The 24,110-nt window shown below is 33.6% G+C and overlaps 1 protein-coding gene across 1 annotated transcript; it reads left to right on the top strand.

Annotated features, from left to right (window-relative positions):
* The first annotated feature begins 79 nt into the window (after window positions 1-79).
* On the top strand, window positions 80-23,366 carry LOC123657288 (allatostatin-A receptor). Its single transcript, XM_045592866.1, has 3 exons — window positions 80-907; window positions 10,969-11,124; window positions 23,262-23,366. The coding sequence occupies exons 1-3, from the start codon at window positions 80-82 to the stop codon at window positions 23,364-23,366; spliced, it is 1,089 nt and encodes a 362-aa protein (XP_045448822.1).
* Window positions 23,367-24,110: the final 744 nt, after the last annotated feature.

Consider the following 24,110-nt stretch of genomic DNA (forward strand, 5'->3'; position numbering starts at 1 on the left):
AACACTTTATTTTTGTTACAGGTAAACTAAGAGGGGATAGAACAAACAGATCGAACATGGTATTCTAAAATCTACCAAAATGGAGTCTACAGAAGACGAATTTTACAGCATATGCCTCAACCTCACAAGTGAAGAAATCGCCAGTATCGGTCGTTGCAACTATAGTGCAGACTTCGAAAATGGCGAACTGCTTGAAAAGGCTGTGTCCACAGTTGTTCCAATTTTCTTTGGATTTATTGGAATTATTGGATTAGTGGGTAACGCATTGGTTGTTCTTGTTGTGGCAGCGAATCCTGGAATGAGATCGACGACAAATCTTCTGATTATAAATCTGGCTGTAGCTGACTTACTATTCGTAATATTCTGCGTACCTTTCACTGCTACAGATTACGTGATGCCGAGATGGCCTTTCGGAGACTGGTGGTGTAAAGTCGTTCAATATTTCATAGTTGTCACTGCCCACGCATCTGTGTACACACTGGTTCTGATGTCCTTAGACAGATTTATGGCAGTAGTTCATCCAATAACATCAATGTCTATAAGAACAGAAAAGAATGCGCTGCTAGCGATAGCCTGCATTTGGGTTGTGATTCTAACAACAGCTATACCAGTTGCAATATGTCACGGAGAAAGAGAATATTCATACTACCACAGAAACCATTCTTCTTGTGTGTTTTTAGAAGAACAAGGCTACAGCAAATTAGGATTTCAAATGTCCTTCTTCCTATCATCATATGTAATTCCATTAGCGCTTATAAGCGTGCTTTATATGTGCATGCTGACGAGATTGTGGAAGAGTGCACCTGGTGGGAGAGTGTCAGCAGAGAGTAGAAGAGGCAGGAAGAAAGTGACGAGAATGGTGGTAGTCGTGGTGGTAGTCTTCGCTGTATGCTGGTGTCCAATACAGGTAGGACTTACTTTTTCTTTTCTTGTAAGTTTATGTTACCTCAATTTAACTTACTAAAAATGTTTCTATGATATCTACGATGGGGGCGGGGAGGGGTGGGGGCGTTAGAATTAATTCTGTTTTATATGACTTCCATAACACACACATTTCAGCCTGTAATATCTCACTACTGGGCACAGGCCTCTTTCCACATGTAGGAGAAGGATCAGAGCTTAACTCACCATGCTGCTCTACGGGTTCGCGGATATGACTTCTGTCGCTGTAATTTAAAGATGTATCTAAAGAATCTAGCTTTACAGTGTAATAAATTATGAATTTTAAGTATAAACTTATTAAAAACAACCAATCTGTAAATGTAAGATATAAAATAGTAAGTAACTTCATATTTTTTTAACTTTTTTCGTCTCATTAGACTTATTGACTACCTTTTAAAATACGTATAAATTTAAAACAATTTCATCTAATTTCGTCTGTTTCTATTTTTTCTCTTTTTTCTTTTTTAATATATTTATTTCATCATTACAGCCTATACCGTCCACTGCTGGACATAGGCCTCCACAAGTTTACGCCAAAAATAACGTGAACTCATGTGTTTTGCCCATAGTCACCACGCTGGGCAGGCGGGTTGGTGACCGCAGTACTGGCTTTGTCGCACCGAAGACGCTGCTGCCCGTCTTCGGCCTGTGTATTTCAAAGCCAGCAGTTGGATGGTTATCCCGCCATCGGTCGGCTTTTTAAGTTCCAAGGTGGTAGCGGAACTGTGTTATCCCTTAGTCGCCTCTTACGACACCCACGGGGAGAGAGGGGGTGGCTAAATTCTTTAGTGCCGTAGCCACACAGCACAATATATTTATTTATATATAGTTATTATTAATATTTATCTATTTATTATTTATTTATTTCTGTTATTTACTTACATTCCACTACATTAAATACACCTATATAATTATATATCTATACCTGCTTTATTTGTATATCAAACGCCGCACTGTATCACTAATTCATACCGTCTGTTTCTATTACTACTGTAGACAATTGGCTGATTTGATATTATAACACTAGTACGTTTTTTCAAGAATTTAATGTTTTCTTGATATTCAAGAAACCAAAACGAATAAGGTCTCGAATTAGAACAAATACTTTTCAAAGAGTTGTGACGTGGTTGTCGGATATCAGCAGTATATCAAAGACAGCGTTACCATATGTAAAGAGAATTGTTTTTTTTATGTCTCTAGGTCGGCAAACAAGCGTGCGGCTCACCTGATGGTAAGTGATTACCGTAGCTTTTAGACGTCTGCAACACCAGAAGCATCGCAAGCGCGTTGCCGACCCAATCCCCAATCCCCCCAGGAGCTGTGGTCACCTTACTCACCAACAGGAACACAATACTGCTTGAAAACAGTATTATTTTGCTGTGATCTTCTGTAAGGTCGAGGTACTTCCCCAGTCGGGCTGCTCCATATTTTGAGCAGGAAATTCCTGCTGTGCCCTACCTCAGTTAAAACTTTTTTCCTTATGCAGCGCTTAACAATCAGTCTGAATCACGTTCCCTGAGAACAATAGGCGGATAAATAGCCTGTTGGCGGAGTTTTTAGTGGCCCTGCTTTCTGTGCCGTGGGTTGCGGGTTCGATTCCCGCCTGTGTCTGGGTGTAATATTTGTATTTATATATTTATATATGTATTATTTCAATGTATATTTATGAAAAAAAATAGTTATAACAGTCGGCTGTTACCTGTAACACAAGTATTAAGTTGCTTACCATAGGAACAGACGACCGTGTGTGTATGTTATAAGATATTTATATTAAAGTTGAACGACCTGTTTTAAAGGAGTATATAAAGAATATACTGAAAATGCAGTAATGAACAAGCTCCAGCACACACTATCTGACCGTGCTCTATTTCCAAAGTTTCCTTGTACATAAAGAACAATAAGTCTTGATTCAAAGACTTTTATAAAAATCCATAATATTACAGTTATTTGAATTTATTATCTACTTTCATATCTCATAATAAATAGATCTAATATCGTCCACCATATCCCTCAAAGGGCTATGGATAGATAGTTAATTTTTATTATATTCTTATAATAATACCACTCCTTAAACTTACCTGATTAAAAATATCACTAAAAACATAAAGAAATGAAACAACTTTTTTCGGATTTTATCGCGGTTTATTACTATTACTTTACAGCAACCATGGTCACGGGAGGACTCACCATGGTTGCTGTAAATCGGCTGTAGTCGGGAATCAAAAGTTAATAATAAACCGCGATAAAATCCGAAAAAAGTTGTTTCATTAAATGAGTAAAATTCGCGTAAACATTAGAAAATAACATAAAGAAAATTAAATTAATTAATTTACTCCTTAGAGTTAAAGGTAGATGTCTTAACAAATAAATAAAAAAATTGTCCTTAAATATGTCTAAATGATGACGACAAAAACTTATTGCTTTTTTTTTAATTATAATTGAAATTAATCTTAACCAAATACTTAATTGTGAAATTATTTATCATCATACAAAATAACACCGTTAATTAATTTCAAACACAACTCAGTTCTAAAATTCAAAACATTATTATAATACGATGTAAAGTGATATATGAACTCTTTGAAGAACTCATTAGTTTAATATATCACAATCAAGAAACTCAAACATAAAATAATTTACTAATAAGTAACACTCCAAACAATTAAAACCGCAAAGTAAGTATCGCTTTGATGAAAATAACCTCGAACTTTCCAAAGAAACCTCTGCGTATTTCCGAATTTCCAAGGTATTTTAATCAAAGAAAACGCGTTTCGTTCTTAAAAAATAATTTCGAACGAATCTCACAGAATTTCGACCTTTGTAATTGACTTTTGTCTTAAACGGTGAAGTTTGCCTTTAACTTTTGTAACTTGATATTCTAAAAATGATTTCAACTCATTGAGAGTCTTTGTACAAACCACTGAACTGTTTATGTTACAGGTAATTTATTAATTAAGTAAAGTATTAGTATTATTTATTTATGTTATATACTTAATGTACACCGAAATACAGACACATATGAAGAAAGATACAATACAAGATGTACAAAGGCGATCTTATCGCTAAATAGCGATTTCTTCCAGATAACCTTTGGGTACTGGTCACGATACAGTAGCAGCGGTTAGAAGTGTGCCCATATCAAGGAGGAAAAATCAATAATAAATAACGTAAAACAAATTGTTTACATGTTTAATATTAAAAATACGAGGCATTATCAGACATACGTAGATATAAACGACGATATGGTAGACTTACATAAATATAAAAAATTTATGTACATAAATAAGTATATAGAAAACAGAAATACAGTCAAGTTTAGCCTTCACTTAAACAATAAATAACTACTGAGTCATCAATATATCATACAATCATTGACTTTGAGACATTCATTGAGACTATCCGCGAGAGAACGAAAGTAACCGACATAGCCCACAGAAGTAGCAAGTTGAAGTGGCAGTGGGCTTGTCATCTGTATCGCAGGACCGATGGCCGTTGGAGCAGTCGGGTCCTGGAGTGGCAAACGCAGTGTGGGACGTTCTCCGGCATGTTAGACAGACGATCTACGTATGATTGCCGGTGTAGGCTGGATGAGGATTGCTGAAAACCGGGATATCTGGCACAAAATTGGGGAGGCCTATGTCCAGCAGTGGACTGCCATAGGCTGAAGTGATGATGATGATGATGATGATGATGAGTCATTGAATAAATTTACTTAACGTTATAATTACTATTTAAATCCTATGATAATCAAAATGTTATATTTTTTATGTAATTTTAATATAGTTATTTTTTAACTTTTTATTTACCTTTTCTAAAATAAATTACGAAATTAAAAACTAACAAAAAAATTCAAAGTAAAATTTACTAATAAAAAATTCTATTCATATTTCCATCGTAATTTATTCTGTCTGTACAATATAAAGCTATTTTCACAAAACTTTTTGAAGTATGTAGATCATGATAGCTACAAAGACTCTCTAACAAAATAATAAATAATATAAGCCCATTTCAAGCTACCATTTTGTAATTAAATAATTGATTCAAACGAATACCGTTCTAAAGCAAAACAATTTCAGTTAAATTAGACTAGTCGAAGAATTCATTTAACTAGATTATATTCAATTAAGTAGATATTTTCTGCCAGCATTCTTGGCACAATTCCACGCGGACATGATTTATACCAAAACTATCTGTAAATATTTAGTTCTTAAGTTTTGAATTGTATATATGTATAATATTTTGTATAAATAAAGATTAAAATTAAGTAGATTATAAAACGGTATAGTGATTTTTCCGATTTAAGTATTGACTGACAACGACAGACACTGACAACGTGATGTGACCGTTGAGCCAAAGCGTCATCCTGCCTCAATAAAACCTACCTGATTTGTATAATTTGGTAAGATTTTGACGTTATTATGCAGGAATTGTCGAAAATGAAATGAAACTGTTTTCGTACGTGAGCGACAAATGCGAGAACGCTTTGCAATGTGACGTGACGTAAAATGTCAAATATTGATTATGTCTATAAACTGTGTGCTGTCATATTAATTTATGCCACTTGATGAATAGAAAGTCTTATTTTGCATAACATCATAGCGAATCTCTTTCCATCACATTGCTTTCCTAGGACGGCGTCTTAATTTATTTTCTCAATCAGATCTTTAATAATTTTTATTATTTACTAGCCTATACACGCGGCTTCGCTCGCATTGATTTTTTTTTATAAAAAGTATCCTACGTTATACTTTTATTACCTCCAAAATTATGTGTACAAAGTTTCAAGATGATCGGTTAAGTCGTTTTCGCGAGAAAACGTAACAAACAACCTTACATTCACATTTATAGCATTAGTAGGGATATATTTGAACGTGTCTTTTAGGATTTTTCTTTTCCTTTGATCTGTATCAATCAATTCCCACAAAGTTTGATCAAATATTTCTTATAGTATTTGTTTGTGTTTCCAAATTCCCAGATCCCGGACAAAGGATTTCACCTTACTAAAAGTCGAACAGTTTATTTATAACTAGCTGTACTGGGGACTTTGTTCGGATTTTCTATCCCTTTCGTTAAGACTATGAGATAAAACAAAGAGCGAAAACTGAGCCCTATTTCCAAAAGTAATTTACATTCTAGATTTTAAGTTTGGACCTAATTGGATTTGAAGTAATAAACCAAAGACTTTAGAGTATTTACGGGATTAACATAAAGTGAAAAGAAAGAAAAAATAAGTCGAACCACGCGTTAATGAATCATAACTAAGTACAAATATTTACTCAAATATTTGCAAATATTTTCTCCCCTTCTCTCGAGGGAAACGTCCCGAATTTAGAGAAAAAAAATTCCAGTATAAATTCAAATCGTGCCCAATTTCCTTGAAATTCATTTAAATAATTTAGCATGATGTGCTACGAAGATGCACTTAAAAAATATATTACATTTTTGGCTACATTAATTATGGCAAGTGTCACATTTTTTACGTAATCAAGTCAACACTTTACTTTTCAAATCATTACTCGTGTTGCCTACTTAATTATTACATAAGTCTCGAATAAATAAATGATAGATTGGAGTATATTTATAGCAACGTTATCTGGACGAATAGTCCGATTTTACGCGTGAATGAGCTTCATGATTGAAATATCAAGTCTTATGAGCACAAAATAAATCTTTAATTGTAAATTAATAAAGTAGCTGTATCCTAATCCTATTGCCCCACTAAGGCAACACTGATCCAGTTCACGGCATCGTTAATTTCTCTTTATTTATTCTCACGATCGTATATTTTAATATAATAAATTAAATCAATCATGCCGTCAGATCTTAATTTATGTTAGGGATGTCTTATTTTAAGATTACTCCGTCACAATACGTTAAAAATGAATAGAAAGTGGTAAAATACTTAACATCTTTAAGTATTTTTGTTTATCTGAGAGTATTTTGTTACTAATTAGAAAAAAAATATTCGTGAATTCGAAATCACATTTATATGTTAATCATAGACAAGTTGACGACGCGTTGGCGCAACGGTTACAGCACTGGTTTGTGACTGTTGCGCTTGCGGGTTTGATCTCCGCACATGGCAATGGCCATACAGATGTGTGCTGTATTCTGGGTGTTTGTGAAGTCCTTGTGGGTCTTCTCACCGTGCCTCGGAGATCACGTTAAGCCGTCGGTCCCGGTTGTTATCATGTACCTGATAGCGATCGTTACTCATAGTTGGAAATATATCCCCCAGCCCGCATAGAGGGCCCAGCAATGGGATATTACAGGCTGAAGCGCGATAGACAAGTAATACTAAACGTTTTAATACAAGTTATAGTAGTAAATGATTTTCATATATTTAATTTTGATAATAGTACTTATATGATTATATCTTTAGCGGTTGTTAAAATTGGTTAAGTAGACATTTAATACATTTGTACATTTTTGAATGTTGATATTTGCTATTTTTTTTTTTTTGTTTATGTTTGTGTATTACCAGCTTTGATTCACTCACGAAATTACTCATACTTCTTTAAGTTTTTCATCAAATTTTATTGCAATTGTTTTCTGTTATGAAAATCGTGTACATATTTAGTATTAACTGTCAACTAAGCTGTGTGGTTACGGCAGTAAAGAATATAGCCACCCCCTCTCTTCCCGTGGGTGTCGTAAGATGCGACTAAGGGATAAGACAGTTCCACTACCACCTTGGAACTTATAAAGCCAACTGATAGCGGAATAACCATTCAACTGCTGGCTTTGAAATACACAGGCCGGTGCGACAAAGCCAGCCCTGCGATCTCCAAGCCGCCTGCCCAGCTTGGTGACTGTGGGCAAAACAGATGAGTTCGCGCCATAATATCGGGCGCAAACTTGTGGAGGCCTGTGTCCAGCAGTGACCTGCAATAGACTGAAGTGATGAATCATAGTACCAGAACAGATCCTGGAGCAGAAAGCAGGGTCCATCCGAAACACTAATAGAAATAATAGGAATTAGTTGACATACGTTTTAATTTTTTAGTTTAATTTTCTGTTCAAAATATGGGTTAGCCTGATTAAAATCGAAATCGAAATGCAACCCAAATAAACGTTGTTCTGAATGAAGTTAAAATACTCGACAACAGATGGCGCCACTACACTTAATTTGGAAAAGCCCTTATATCAAACGGGAACTTTCTTGTTCAAAGCCCCCTTCGAAGGGGCTATCACACTATATAAGTCCCTTTACTGTGCCGGGACTCCTTTTTAAGTTTTATCGGCACGCACATTTCATCAACTTAGTTTTATTATATATAATGATAATGATAATGAAAATGATAATGAAAATGATAATGATAATGAAAATGATAATGATATTGTATCAAGAGAGATAGATCTAGTTAGAAGAGACAAAATTCTTAGGTTCTTAAATTGGATGTCCAAGAACATTATTAATAAATTGTCAACAATGATTGCTTCAGATTGAAAGGAAAAATATTTACATTAGATACCAATATCTCATGACTATATGTGAGTATTAATTGCCAAGCGGTATAGGAATCATATCCAGACTAAATTAAAAGATAACAAATGAAGTTACGTTACAAATAAATCAGTGACTTTATTGCTCGATAAATATAGCGGACTCATTTCGAGAGTTCACGTTTTCGAGGTGAACAATTAATCTCAATGAATTTTGGTAATTTAATCGTTTTAATCCAAAACAATTTGAACTTAATCAGCATTCCACAGAAATTGAATATTAATTTTATGATATTTTAATTTATATTGTACAATTTTAATTGTTTCGTTGTAAATTTATATTTAAATTTTTGTTTTGTAACAGATTGTAAATCTAAGCTCAATGAGTCACGTCTTAAATTAAATCTTTAGTAATATAATGATTTGGAATTATAATGACCCACCCTTTTCTTGTAAAAAAGAACGCCTTAGATCATCAGAAATTACAATTTCTTTTTTTATCTTTTAACTAGGTTGGCAAACAAACGTACGGCTAACCGGATGGTAAACGACTACCGTAGTTTATAGACGTCTGCAATACCAGAAGCATCGCAAGCGCGTTGCTGACCTATCCTCAATGCCCCCAGGAGTTCTCGTCACCTTACTCACCAATCAACAACACTGCTTGAAATTTGTATTATTTAGCTGTGATATTCTGTAAGGTAGAGGTACTGCCTCAGACAGGCTACTTCATATTTTGAGCAGGAAACATCCTGCTATGACCTACCTCAGTTAAGTTAATGAATTCCTTAACACGTAGACTTCAACGTGATACCAATTAAAAACGCAATACTGTTTCACAATAATTATTGTCAAGAAAATAAACTGTTCAATTTAATTCAAAAGGACAAACGTGGAGTGAAATTAGGAACATTATACCTTTATTTGTAGGACAATTATGAGGGTACATCAGAAACAGGTTGTCACGTGCAATAATAAAGGTAAATTTGAGATGGGTGCTCAAATTTGTAACAAAAGTAAGTGAATTTAGGTAAATTATTGTTATTTGTAATAAACAGTTTTATTTGACTAATATATATCGTGATCAAATATAATATCTATATGGCTCTTTTATAAGGTAGAACACAGCAGTATATCAGTATATCATTTTCCTGCCCTTATCCCACTTATGTAGGGTCGGCAGTATATCAGTATATATCCTTTTTTTTTGTTGACCCAAAGGAAATCCCTAACGGGTGCCTCACGCCCGGGGGAGCTGGAGGGTATGTCCGATTCGCACGGACTAAAAACTCTGGGGTGTTCCTTCGCTCGCCTGGGGTTAGATCACGGGGACGCTAAGCACTTCCGCAGTAGCAGTATATATCCTGCTCAAAATCTAAAGCAGCTCACCTGGATAAGTTCTTCAACCTTACAGAGATCACAGCTAAATAATACTGTTTTTAGTTAGTGTTGTATTCCTGTGGTGAGTTTGGTGGTCAGAGCTCCTATTTGGGAATAGGGTCAGCAATACGCCTCCGATGCTTCTGGTTTTGCACGCATCTATAAGCTGCGGTAATCGCTTATCACGAGATGAGCTATACGCTTGCTTGCTGACCTCATCATTACAACCTATACAGTCCACTGCTGGACATAGGCCTCCACAAGTTTACGCCAAAAATAACGTGAACGCATGTTTTTTGCTCATAGTCACTACGATGGGCAGGCGGGTTGGTGACCGCAGTACTGGCTTTATCGCACTGAAGACGCTGCTGCCCGTCTTCGGCCTGTGTATTTCAAAGCCAGCAGTTAGATGGTTATCCCGCCACCGGTCGGCTTTTAAGTTCCAAGTTGATAGCGGAACTGTGTTATCCCTTAGTCGTCACTTACGACACCCACGGGTAGAGAGGGGGTGGCTATATTCTTTAGTACCGTAGCCACATAGGTAGTACAGTGCTTGCTGACCTAGTTGTATAAAAATTAATAAAAAATAAATTTCTATTAACTATGTGTACATCAAAATCTAGGTCGTTGATTGAATAATTGATTGGTTTTAATAATTAAACTAAACAAATAGTATCAAATTGATATGGGTTAAAGTGTAAATCGTCTATTGAAAACGTATAGGGTCGATTAAAGCTTTAGCCTGACCTTTTCTATTAACTACGCGTCCGCTAGTAATCGGCCATCAGAAAATTAATTATTCATCTGAACGATGTTATTAATGGTAGGTCTGCTAGTTTTTGTTTAAGTTTTGTTTCAAATAAGCTGTAATTAAAATTATAGTCTTAAATTCTAAAACATTTAGACTCGCCGACTTCAAAAAAGTATTAAGTAAATTTTTATAAGACCAGTGGTTGTCGTGAGATAAAATTTCCTACCTCTTCGATTAGCACACACACGCACACACACACACTCACACACACACACACACACACACACACGCGCGCGCGCGCGCGCTTGCGAAAACGTTGACAGCTTAAATGAACCAGCTTTACTAAATGCCTCGTCATATCTTTGAAATTTTCATGATTGAGTTACGTTGAGTACGTTTCAAAACCATTTAATCCATATCAGACCTAACAGCTGTTACATTTGTTCCAGATCATCCTGTTAGTGAAGGCACTGGACGCGTACAACATAACATTCTTAACGGTGACCGCACAGATCGCGTCGCACGTGCTGGCGTACATGAACAGCTGCGTCAACCCAGTCCTGTACGCGTTCTTGTCTGAGAACTTCAGGATCGCCTTCAGAAAGGTGAGCCTATCCAGACAAAATGAGAATTTCTTTTGTAGTCCAGGGTAATGTTCAGTGTAATGCTAATCAACGTTATTTCATCAAAAATCATACGAATTTTAAAGATAAAATTTGTTTAAATTGTTCTTTAGCTGCAATTATTATCTACATAATAAATTTCAATGGAATTAGTTTAATATACTTTTTACAAAAGAGTTATTAACTATTTGGTATGTAAACGAATACTATTTACCCCCAGAAGGGGCCTTTGTATTCCTACTACTTTTCAAGAAAATAAATCAAAATTTGACTGCATATTGTCCCACTACTATACCTACTTAAGAAACACCATGTTGTGTTGTGAAACACCAGATAGGAACGAAGTTCCTTATTGTTATTTTATTTGAGGTATAAAGAAAATAATTATTCGGGTATACATTTTTTATTATAATTTTTTTATCGATAAAAAACTACTTTACAAAATTATCTTAACACCTTTATTTTATTTATAAAAATATATAATGACTAGCTGACTCGGCAAACGTTGTCTTGTCCCTAAACGCTATTTAAAAGTAGAGGTTGGTGGTAGAATGTTGAAAATTTAGGGTTGTATGTATTTTTCAACGCCAAATCATAATAAAATAAAAATGAAATAATTTATCTAAAAAATAAAAAAAAACATCGGGTTGGACTACCCTTAACATTTAGTATGAAAAATAGATGTCGTTCGATTCTCAGACCTACCCAATATGCACACAAAATTTCATGAGAATTGGTCAAGCCGTTTCGGAGGAGTTTAACTACGAACACTGCGACACGAGAATTTTATATATTAGATTATCGAATGATATAATAATAACTGCAAACTGCACCGCAGACGCTGTACAATCATCATACATAGACTATAAATAAAACTCTTAAGCTTTTTTTTTAAAGTTACGTACGTTTTTTGCCGGCTACGGTACCTCTCCGCAACGCCCAATAAGGAACTTCGTTTCAAAAATATAATACCGTTTAAATCCTTGACATTATTTATGTAAAGAAATATTAAATTCGGACACACAACAGATAACACTATCTTTAGCTAAATCTTTCGTTATTTTCCAATCAGGAAGTAACGAGATTGTATGATAACAACAAAGTGGGATACTTAGTAATTATTGTCCAAAACTTACTCTTTGAGATAAAAGATAATTCTTGTGAAACCGTAGAACTTTACGGTCACGCTTACAAAGGTTAGTCCCATCACTTAAATTAGGATCGCTTCGGCCTTTGTCAAAATTTCTTAATACCATTAAAGCGAGAAGTATTGTATTGTTGTTATTGTTGGTTTAGTACTAAAGTTATTGCTATTTCTTCTTCATTATATATTTGGATAAAATCTTAGTTTATTCTACTTTTCGTTCTTTTTTTTTAAATATACAATTAGGTCGACAAACATACTGCTCACCTGATGATAAGCTATTTCCGTAACTTATAGACAGACGCTTGCAATACCAGAAGCATCGCAAGCGCGTTTCCAACCCTACTCCCAGTACCCCCCTCCCCTTCCCGAGATTTGGTTACTCGCCACAGGAAAACTGCACTGGTTGAAAGCAGTATTATGTATATGTGATCTTCTGTGTTCTGAGGTACTCTCCTAGTCGGATTACAGATTTTGAGCAGAATATATCCTGCTGTAATACTACCACTTTGGAACTTATAAAGCGGGATAACCATCCAACTGCTGACATTAAAATACACAGGCCGAGGACGGGCAGCAGCGTCTTCGGTGTGACTAAGTCTGCCCTGCGGTCACCAACCCGCCTGCTCAGCGTGGTGACTATGGGCAAAACACATGAGTTCACGCCATTTTTGGCTCGAACTTGTGGAGGCCTATGTCCAGTAGTGGATTGCGATAAGCTGATTGATGATGATGTGATGATATCCCGCTGTGCCCTACCATACGTATTATATAAATACAGATATAATAAAAGTGTGAGTTGTACTTCTCTATAGCGCGCTTACTGCCTGATTAAGTGCAGTTTATAATGTATAAATACATCTATTTAGATAAGTGGAATTATAGCTGTGAAATGAACATTTCCATTAACATCTACTTAGGAAAAATACAGACAAAAATATATTTTAAGATTAATTTCAATATCAGTGAACTTGCCGGTAGCTAAAATATTCATTTTAGCATTAGTGACATCTTTTGAATCTTTGAAAAGCAAAAATGACTGCTCTGAAATATTAATAAGGATTCGACGTTATGCTTCTTGAAGGATTCAACAAAAAATAAATTATTTAACGAATCATATAAATTCGGAATTGGTATCCCAAATGGAAAACCTTTCAAAACTTTTTAAGTGTACACCATTTACTCGAACAGGATAAGCTAACCACAGCTAGACGAAGAGCACCTAGAACTGGTTTAACCACTTGTGGAACACGTTATTTGATGGATAACAGTACCAAACTGACAAAATTTTAGGAGAATTATTTATTTTTATCACGAATTCCACTATATCTATGAGATATTCTATTTGCAAATGTAAATCTAAACATTGTAGCTTATTCTTTAATGAAGCAGGTCCTAATGGCCGATTCAGCCCCTTGCTGTTCAAGTCTATCCATAACTTATATGCAAGAAGAACCTTATCCACGACCTCTTAAGCCCATAATAATAATAATAATAAAAGCCTTATATTATTTCTTACAAGAAAAAAAATATTAAAGTTATAAATCTAACTTAATTCTAAAATATATTACATACTAGTTTGTAAGAACCCCTCCGCGGGTGAAGGCCTCCTCCAAGGAATTCCAGCTTTCCCTGTCCTGAGCCGTTTGCAACCATCCTGGACCCGCTACTTTTGTAATGTCATCAGTCCATCTACTGAGCGGTCTTCCTCTGTGTCATTTGCCACTTGGGCCTCTCCACCGTGTCACCCTTAGGGTCCAACGCTCATCTGACAATCTTGCCACATGCCCCGCCCATTTCCATTTTTGTTTAAGAGCATGTTCTAGTGCATCGGTAGCTCTGGTTATGCTTCTTATCTCGGTGTGTCTTATCTTGTCGATTTTTCTGATCTTGAGCATGCTGCGTTCTAGGCCACGTTGACAAGTTCTGATTTTTCTTTTTGTTTTGTCTGTGTATTTCCAAGTTTGGCAGGCATACGTCAGACATGGTATAAGACAGCTCGACATGATTTTAGTTTTAAGTTCGACTGACATATTACTTTTGAAAATTTCTTTTAAGCTCCAGTATTTGCTCCATGTATGCTGAATTCGCCTTTCAAAGCCCATAATCTAATAATAATTGGTGGAGCTTGTGGCTTGATCAACTATGCTATATCTTTATGGAATACATAGTACACTGTATGTATGTACATGGCATGTCATGTGCGGGTATCGAATCCACGACTGCAAACACAACAGCTAGTGCTGTGACCGATAATCCAATGCGTTATCAAAATTTTCTCCTGACAAATATTTGTTTATTCCATATTGATATTGTGCATAGTCTGGTTGTACGTTTTGAGTTTTTTTGTACCACTGAGAATTTGCAACTATCTAAGGGTATCATTAATATGAGATGTTTATTAATTATTTACTCCCGTAATACACGTTATCTTATAACATTTTGTCCTTCGCTTTTAAAACAAGATAAATTTATATTAAATTTATTTTCATAAAAAATTCAATATTAGTTAAAAGTAATTATTTATCGTTGACGTCATACGTCACGACAATAAGTTTTCACAAATTAATAAAAAAGCTCCCTCACGGAAGTCCTTCAATATATCAATCAATCTTAGAATCAATATCCCCTTAGTCAAGGCAATTAACATCGATTTTATCCCATCTGTATAATAAATTCAAGTATTTTATATTATATTATTTCATATCATGTCTTACCATATCCAATCCATTCGATATCGTATAATATCATATCATATCCTAATATATCCCATTATATCATATTATACCATGACTGTTTTTTTTTCGAATTCTTGATTTTTCTTATGTTCGTTAAGTGTTACTTATGGTGAAATAAATGTATTAATTTCAATTCATAATAATTAATAACGTACAACAAAGAATAAATAAATAAATAAAAATGTTATACAGTAAAATATTAATTTAAAAAAATGGCGTATTACAAACATTAGATTTAAGTAAATATTATTGTAGCGTCTTAGGTGAAATTATGTTTTTCTTAATAAATTAGACTTACCGGTGAATGACTTCTGGTCTTGGCACTTTGACATCTTAAAATATAAATTGAATAAAAATCAGAATATTTTAGAAAAGATCAAATAAATAAAAACTATTTCAATCAGAACACCAGGTGAATTTCAAACGAAGGTCGAAATATAATCTAATTTAATACAATTCACTTAACAAATTATTCACGAAATCAAGTCAAATAAAAAAGTAAGATAATTAGGTGTACTCGTGCAAAGCCAGAAAGACAGACCTTGTATAATAAATAAGTTTCATTAAATTAAGTTTCAAAACTAATTGGTTTGATGAAGCACGTACTCGGCCTATTTATTCTTAATCAAAAAGTTAAGTTCCAAAACTTTTGTAATATTACCTTCTGATCTTCTTTAGTTTAGAATATAGTTAAAGAGAAAGGCAAATATATATTAATATAACAAAATAGAATTATTTATTTAAATAATCAGGACAGCTACAAATCAATTTTAATTTTATTTATCTAAAAATTTGATCCTTCGATTCAAGCTATAATAATTGTGTTTGCTCGCAAACGAAAAAAACCGACTTCAATTACATCGACAAGTAAAACAACGTAGGGAGACAAAAAAAATTAACAAACGCACTAGTCGTCATTACGGTTTTCGATGGTTTCCCTCGATTTCTCTGGGATTCCATTATCAGATCCTGGTTTCCTTATCATGGTACTACACTTGGGGTATCCTCCTTTCCAACAAAAAAAGAATTATTAAAATCGGATTTTTAGCGATTATTTTAATTATTTATAAAAAAAAATAATATATGTTCGAAAAATATGACAAGATAGCAAAATTAGGACTACTATAATACAAACTAAACTATATAACAATTAAATTAAAATAATTCAAGCATTCGGCCTAACAAGTGATCGCTACGCGAGCCGGAGCCAAAATGAGTTCTCCGTTATTGTTGTCACTTCATCATTTCAAAACATTAGACGATGAGCAAGCCACGCCTCCTGTCTCCCACTTCTACCTTCATTTTTGCTTATAATATATATACGGTCGAATTGAGTAACAACCTTCTTTTTCGAAGTCGGCTAAAAAATATTTTCAATCAAATCCAAGTGATATTAAAACAACAAACTAACGTCGCAAGATGCGTGTGTGTCTACGAGAAAAGTAATGGCTTAATTAGCTACGCTGTTCCTCTGCTCGTGGACGAATAAGTGATACATAAGCATTGATGTCAAATATCAATTTCTTGATAAAGAGTTATTATCGTCATCGATAGCTTTACGTACGCTAATGTTTTACCAGGACAGCATGTTATACGAGAAAAAACTATTTATCTGTATACAATATATGTATATATATATATATATATATATATATATATATATATATACGATACTACATAATTTTGGAGTTTACTCCTTAAGTATCGATTGTCATATAAGGTATGAAAGAAATATGAGGAGTAAAATCTACTGAACGAATGACCTCGTTACGTTTCTTGTAACGCCATCTATCGGCTACAACGTTTACGACGGTATTAGTTTCGACATGGCGTTTTTTGATTAGTTTATTTACCATTTCGTCGTTCGTTTATTTGATATGGTATTTTTCTTAGACTAGTAAGCCTTTTTTGTGTATTTTTACACAGTCGATCTGAAGGAGTAAACTCCAGTCGTGCGTCGGGGCTAACACACACACTTTTTGTTCTTAATCCAGATATGCTTAAAGTTATATACGCTAGTTGAGAACCAACGCAACGATAACCAAAACAGTATTTGAATGTGAAAGTCTAACAATTCGCTTTGACAACACAAAGCGTTGAAGTTTCGGGACAAAGTGATAAAGTAAATACAAACAATGGTATGGAGTTGCTCTAACAACAACAGAAATTGTTTATCCTTATAAAAACTTGCATACGAAATATTTTATAAATTTGAATATCTTTGGAGCAGGTGCTCTAAATTTTAGACTGTCGTAAAAAAGCTTTAAGACACAAAAAGAAGAATGTATATATGTAATGTGGCCTTAACAGGTCGAAATTTTGACGACCGATCACGTGAAACGTATTTACTGGCCATTTAGTTTTGGTCTAGGTGTTAATGTAAGTTATTTTTTTCGAATCTCTTCAATTCCAGATTATCTTGTTTTCAAACATGAACCCCAAAAGTTTATATAGACAATATATAGAAAGTAACTGAAGATTTATTTCCTTGGTACTTGCTTCTAAACACATGTGATATTATTTGGAAGCTTGTTTTAAAGTCGGTAAAACCTTACGGAGAACAGAGTTGAGACGAAAGCAGAATATCATACTAAGTTTTCTGGTGCCCCACTACCGAGTAAATACAGACAATATATACGGCATCTATCATGTAATGAAATATAATGAATGAAATGAAATAAAGTGAAAATGAAATGAATTGAAAATGAAATGACATGGAAACATTTATTTCATCATAAGGTGATGTACACACGAACGAAAGTTAAAATAATGTAATTTACAAATATAATAATACAAATAAATTAAAAAAAAATCGACAATAATATAAGAAAGTTAAGGTGGCAAAAAATCAAACAATAAAATAAAAATTTATATCTTAACATTGGGTACACTACAAACTTAGGTAATATACCCAGTGTTATGTGCAACTTTAACTTAGTCGAAATAATCAAAATATTAAGTTAATTTAAATTTCTAATGTCTCGGTAGACATTACCTTCCTATTATGTCCTCAGCTTTATTAAATATTACAATAAATAAGATAAACTAATGTCCTTAGTGTAGGCCGAGAGAAAAAATGGCCGGAGAAAAAAACTCACAGTACTCTTTTAAAAATTTTAAGTCATAAGAAGAAAGAGTATGCTTTAGACCACAGAATTGAAGAAAAAACTGCTTTGGCAATATGACTGCACTGTATCTTAGATATACGAAACTGGCTATGAGAGAAAGAGAGAAAAAAATGTGTGCTTGTACCTCTCTCAATTGCTCAGCTCGCCTCATCCGATCATACTTTTCGTAACGCTCTCGTCACGCATTCACCAGCTTACTCCGCAAGTCAAGCGTGCGTGATGAAGTTTCACTTCAAAAGATTTTCTTGGTACGGTGGAACGACTCACTATCGTAACAAGTTATACTGAACTTATTAGGAATTTATAACGCGTACGTGCAAGAGAATAATTGAAAGTATTCCATCGGGAACGAAGATATATCGCTCGGAAATTGCTTATAATTAAATCTTGTTAGTTATTTTATAACACATTGAGATATTACTGTGACGGCGAAAGAACACCTTTTAACGCCTATTATGAATAGAAAATACGGATGCTAACTGTGCCAACGACTCATTCAAGTATTATTCTTGTTGTATTTTTGACATTTGAACAATAATTAGAATTAATTTTAACAAAAATTATTTAATAAAAAATTAAAATTAAATGATTACAATTAACTTATATCTCCAATTTAATTGTTTCTAATACACTAGTGTCAGCGAAATGTCGACATAAAAACGTACCTTCGAAACGAGCGTCAGAGGTTGTGTTTCTGATACCGAAAATGTAAATTTGAATTGCATTTGGTAAAATTACAAAAAAAAAAATACACTATTATGATAATATATGAAACATTCCAGCTTCGATTTGTCTTTAAGAATTATAATAACATAATTGAATATATTGTACCTATAATTGAATAATTTAAATAATAAACTGGTGTATTTTTGATCCAGAGAATCGGCATAGTGATTCAACGGGGAAATTCATAATAAAAGTTTTAATTGGTAGGAAAATGGTCATGAAAATCTGTCACTGGCTCCTGGACCACTATCTCCAACACTCTCCACGAGCTCTGGCCACCCTACTCACCACAAGAACACAAAACTGCTTGACAGCAGTGTTATTTAGCTGTGATCTTCTGTGTGGTTAAGGTAGTTTCCCAATCTAGAGGTCATGAAACGTATCAAAAAACAGGTGCTATGGCACTGGTCTTCGAGCTATATATTAAATTATTTACATCATTAATCATCATTTCAAACATGTAAAGGAAATTCTTTGAACTACACCAATTATACTTAAACAGATCGAACATACTCGTATAAGTAAAACTTTTTCTTTTTTTTATAAATAAATTACAAAAGACGACGTTGTTTATGCGGGAATATTGAGGATACTTAAGAGATGAAATATCGTTTAAGACATCAAAGAATTCTGCGGGCCGATGTATTTACAATGAGTAATAAATTCGCGTTTCAACTTGCTTTGTTAACAAGAAAGTTTATGATAGTGCATGAACTATTTTTCGGTTGAAAATCTTCATGCTACCGTTTAAGTCTCGGATTATAAATTTATGTTCCCTTTTTAACCGACTTCCAAAAAAGGAGGAGGTTCTCAATTCGACTGTATTTTTTTTTTATGTATGTTACATCAGAACTTTTGACCGTGTGGACCGATTTCGACAATTTTTTGTTAATCGAAAGGTAGTGTGTGCCAATTGGTCCCATTTAAATTTATTTGTGATCTAACAACTACTTTTCGAGTTATATCTAATAATGCGTTTTTACTTGACGCTTTTTTTGTCGACCTACGTTGTATTATTATACTACATAACTTTCTACTGGATGTACCGATTTTGATAATTCTTTTTTTGTTGGAAAGGGGATAGCGCGTATTTATTTGACTATTTGTTCGTCCACTTACGTTGTATGGGTAATAGTATATATCAATGTAATTGAAGTCGGTTCTTTTTTTCGTTTGCTCGCAAACATAATTATTATCAGACTTGTTTAAATATATAATATACGAGTATTAAAACCAGTACAAAACACACGATATTGTTTGCTTTACTGAAAAGAAAAGCCTTTTAGAAATGTAATAAAACATACAAAAATATTACAAAATAAACCGTCAATTCTATTTAATAACTAACTGTACCTGCGACTTCGTCCGTGTTTTGGGCATTTACATGTTCAACGCAATTCTTTATATTGGCATAACTTTTTTATTTATGAACTGATTCATATGAAACAAACACTAAATGTTAAGTGAAACTTACAGATAAGCCGTTTATGAGATTAGCGGGTATAAACGCATAGATAAACAGACAAATAGGCAACCAATCTAACAATAACTGTTTTGGATGCTATTTGCGTTTTGTTAAAGGTCCCAATAATATTTTTTCTCATATATCTTCCATCTACAGACAACGATAAGCTACTTTTTTATTATATGTGTTGATGTATAGAATATTTAATACAAAAATATAACAATTATGTAATTGTTCAGTCGATCGTAATAAGCTTTCTGAGTAAACGCTTATATTTATCTATTACTTGCTGTGCCTGCGACTTCGTCCGCGTGGAATTTAACAAAAAAGTTAGTTTTCAGTTCACTGAGTTATAAAATAAAACTATTCCTTCAATGTAACTCCATGGGATTCGTTCATTCGATTACCTAGCAAAATTCATACCGCCATATTCCAATTTTGTGCAGTCATTCGCACAAGTAATGCACTAATATACATTAAGGCTATTCATTTTTATTTATATGTAATACGCGATTTCGTCCGCCTGGAATTTAACAAAAAAAAAGTTATTGTTCAGTTCGCAGAGTTATAAAATAAATATGTTTCTTAAATAAAAATAACCTAAGTTACTCCCTATTAGACCAGCTATCTGCCAGTGAAAGCTCGTCAAAATCGGTCCAGCTGTTTCAAAAATTAGCCGGAACAAACAGACAGACAGACACAAAAATTGCTAAAAATGTTATTGGGTATATGTACCGTGTATACATTCACATTCATTTACTAAAAAGCGGTTATTTTAATATTACAAACAGACACTCAAATTTTATTTATTTGTATAGATATGTTAGAAAATCTTTCATCTGTGTTTGTTTAATAAAAACATACTTGATACGCTATAAACAAATATTTTTATTCAAAATGTAATAACGAATAAATTATGTCGACATGTGCTTACGCTTGTCGAATATTTGATACAATTCTTAGGAAAAAACAATATTTTACTATTACTTTCAATAGCCTCGGATTCGTACAATGTTATGCTTTCTGCTACTCAATTATCATCTTATAATATGTTTAACAGTCACTCAGTTATCATTTGAGATCTTTATTATTCTCTTATCTAACTGCAATCTTCTCTCTACATAATACTAAGCTTGGAAATTTCTATAACCGAATGTTATCCACTGCTGGATATATGCTGGACATGTTCATAGCTACAAACTTCCCTAATGTCAGTTCAAATTTGCATGAAATTAAATTTTGTGCTTAAGATCTTCTACTTGTCTCCCTCTTTATGAATCTCCTAAGTAGATAAAAGCAGATTAAATGTGGACCAGAAAGCACCGTCAGTTAAGTGTAATCGGCATTCAAGCTAACCGGTTAGCTTGAATGCCGATTACTTATCCGAGTTTTAATATTTTATTTCAGCAAATGTACGAAATCAACCAGATTTGATAATTTAGTTATTTTCGTTGGTGAATTATATGAGTAAGATACCACTCACTTCAGCCAAAAATGGCGTGAACTCATGTGTTGCCCATAGTCATCACGCTGGGCACTCTGGTGACCACAGGGCTGGCTTTATTGCACCGAAGACGCTGCTGCCCGTTTTCGGCCTGTGTATTTCAAAGCCAGCAGTTGGATGGTTATCCCGAAATCGGTCGGCTTTTTAAGACCCAAGGTGGTAGTGGAACTGTGTTATCCCTTAATCGTCTCTTACGACACCTACGGGAAGAGAGACGAGAGAGGGAGAATTATTTGAGTAAGATAAGGATCATGTTTAAATCTGTAATAAATATGACAAACCATTGGTGTAACAGTCCATAAACAAGATATATGTTTTCTAATTAATGTGAACGGTAGAACGCCTTTTTTTCCTGTGTGTATTATTAATTAAGGAAAGCATTTATCGTTGGATCCGTTTTTTTTAACCGACTTCCAAAAAAGGAGGAGGTTCTCAATTCGACTGTATTTTTTTTTTTTTATGTATGTTACATCAGAACTTTTGACCGGGTAGACCGATTTCGACAAATTTTGTTTTAATCGAAAGGTGGTGTGTGCCAATTGGTCCCATTTAAATTTATTTGAGATCTAACAACTACTTTTCGAGTTATATCTAATAATGCGTTTTTACTTGACGCTTTTTTCGTCGACCTACGTTGTATTATACCGCATAACTTTCTACTGGATGTACCGATTTTGATAATTCTTTTTTTGTTGGAAAGGGAATATCCCTAGTTTGGTACCGTGATAAGGAAACCAGGATCTGATGATGAGATCCTAGAGAAATCGAGGGAAACTCTCGAAAATCCGTAATAACTTTTTACTGGGTGTACCGATTTTGATAATTTTTAATTTAATCGAAAGCTGATGTTTATCATGTGGTCACATATAAATTTTATCGAGATCTGATAACTACTTTTTGAGTAATCTTTGATAACGCGTAGTTGCTTGACTATTTTTTCGTCGATCTACGTTGTATTACTTGTCGATGTAATTGAAGTCGGTTTTTTTTTCGTTTGCGAGCAAACACAATTATTTTTGGTAATTTAGTTTTAATTACAAAATTTTTGCAAATAAAAAATGTACTCCGTACATATTATCAAACAATTAGGGGTTTCTATGAAAAATTGTACAGGTCATGCATTTTTTATGTTTCTATGCTAACATATAATTAAAGCCATGGCTTGCGTTGGGCACGCTAGGTCTTCAAGACTACACGAAAATTGTTTATGTATGCGTGATTTAGGTTTCATTAATTTCACATTATGTTAAAAGAAAAACACAAATCAGACTTGACCAATGAAAAATTCACGAAAATGAAACATTAATGCTATAAATGTAAAAAAAGTTAAACACCAAACAATAATTTAATAAATCAGAATATATATTTTGAAATCTTGTGTCAAATTGAAATTATACATCAGATTTTTTTTCAGGTAATGTACTGCCCGCCTTCTTATTCTGAGGCTATGTCAGGAAGACCACAGCCCACTAAGACCACACGAACTGGCAACGGCAACTCCTGTCACGATATTGTTTGAGAATCGCTCCGCAGTCGCACGCATGTAACCAACGATCAGGCGACTATAGTCTAAACTCTCAACTGTGTGCGACTCTTTTCATTTCTCTCAAGGATTATTTTCCTTGAGTTACCCAAATAAATATTTATCATTCAACTTGTTAAAAACATTAATATAGTTGTATAATTATTACGATGTTTATCTAGAAATACAGTGTATAATCCAATTGTACATTTATTTGTTATTTTCTGTAGCTACTATGTAATTACCGATTATAGATATAGATTTGAAAGTAAAAGTTATATGTTTTAAAGCTTTATGTTATATAAATTACTACCGTATAACGATTAAAATAGTATTTTAGAAATAAATGTAAATAAAATATATTGTGTAAAGTTACGTTCTTAGGTAGCGAGTTAAAATCGATTGTATAATTTGATTTCTAGACAGGATATACGATGTAAATATTTAATTTTTATTATTATAGTAAATTGTAAATAACATTTTTATTGTAGAAATGTATTAAATAAATACTAAACACGTGTAATTCCATATTTATGAGCCCAAATACGGAAGTACACGTCCTCGTATGTATATAAATAATTATAATTACAGGATTATGTAGATTAATACATCGAAATAATGTAAGATTAAAGAAAAAATATATTATACATAGTTCTAAGTAGCACGTTGTACTTAAATAGTGTAGTTTATAGTAGTAGAATTTTTTAAATTATTGTATAAATGGCATATGAGGCATTAAAT

The sequence above is a fragment of the Melitaea cinxia genome, chromosome 10, assembly GCF_905220565.1.
Source record: "Melitaea cinxia chromosome 10, ilMelCinx1.1, whole genome shotgun sequence".
NCBI classification, from domain to species: Eukaryota; Metazoa; Arthropoda; class Insecta; order Lepidoptera; family Nymphalidae; genus Melitaea; species Melitaea cinxia.

What these genes read in the sequence shown, in the direction of transcription:
- LOC123657288 (XM_045592866.1), top strand. Translation starts at nt 80, where the DNA reads ATGGAGTCTACAGAAGACGAATTTTACAGCATATGCCTCAACCTCACA. An exon ending in TATGCTGGTGTCCAATACAG is followed by an intron (nt 908 to 10,968) that starts GTAGGACTTACT and finishes CATTTGTTCCAG; the next exon opens with ATCATCCTGTTAGTGAAGGC. An exon ending in TCAGGATCGCCTTCAGAAAG is followed by an intron (nt 11,125 to 23,261) that starts GTGAGCCTATCC and finishes ATTTTTTTTCAG; the next exon opens with GTAATGTACTGCCCGCCTTC.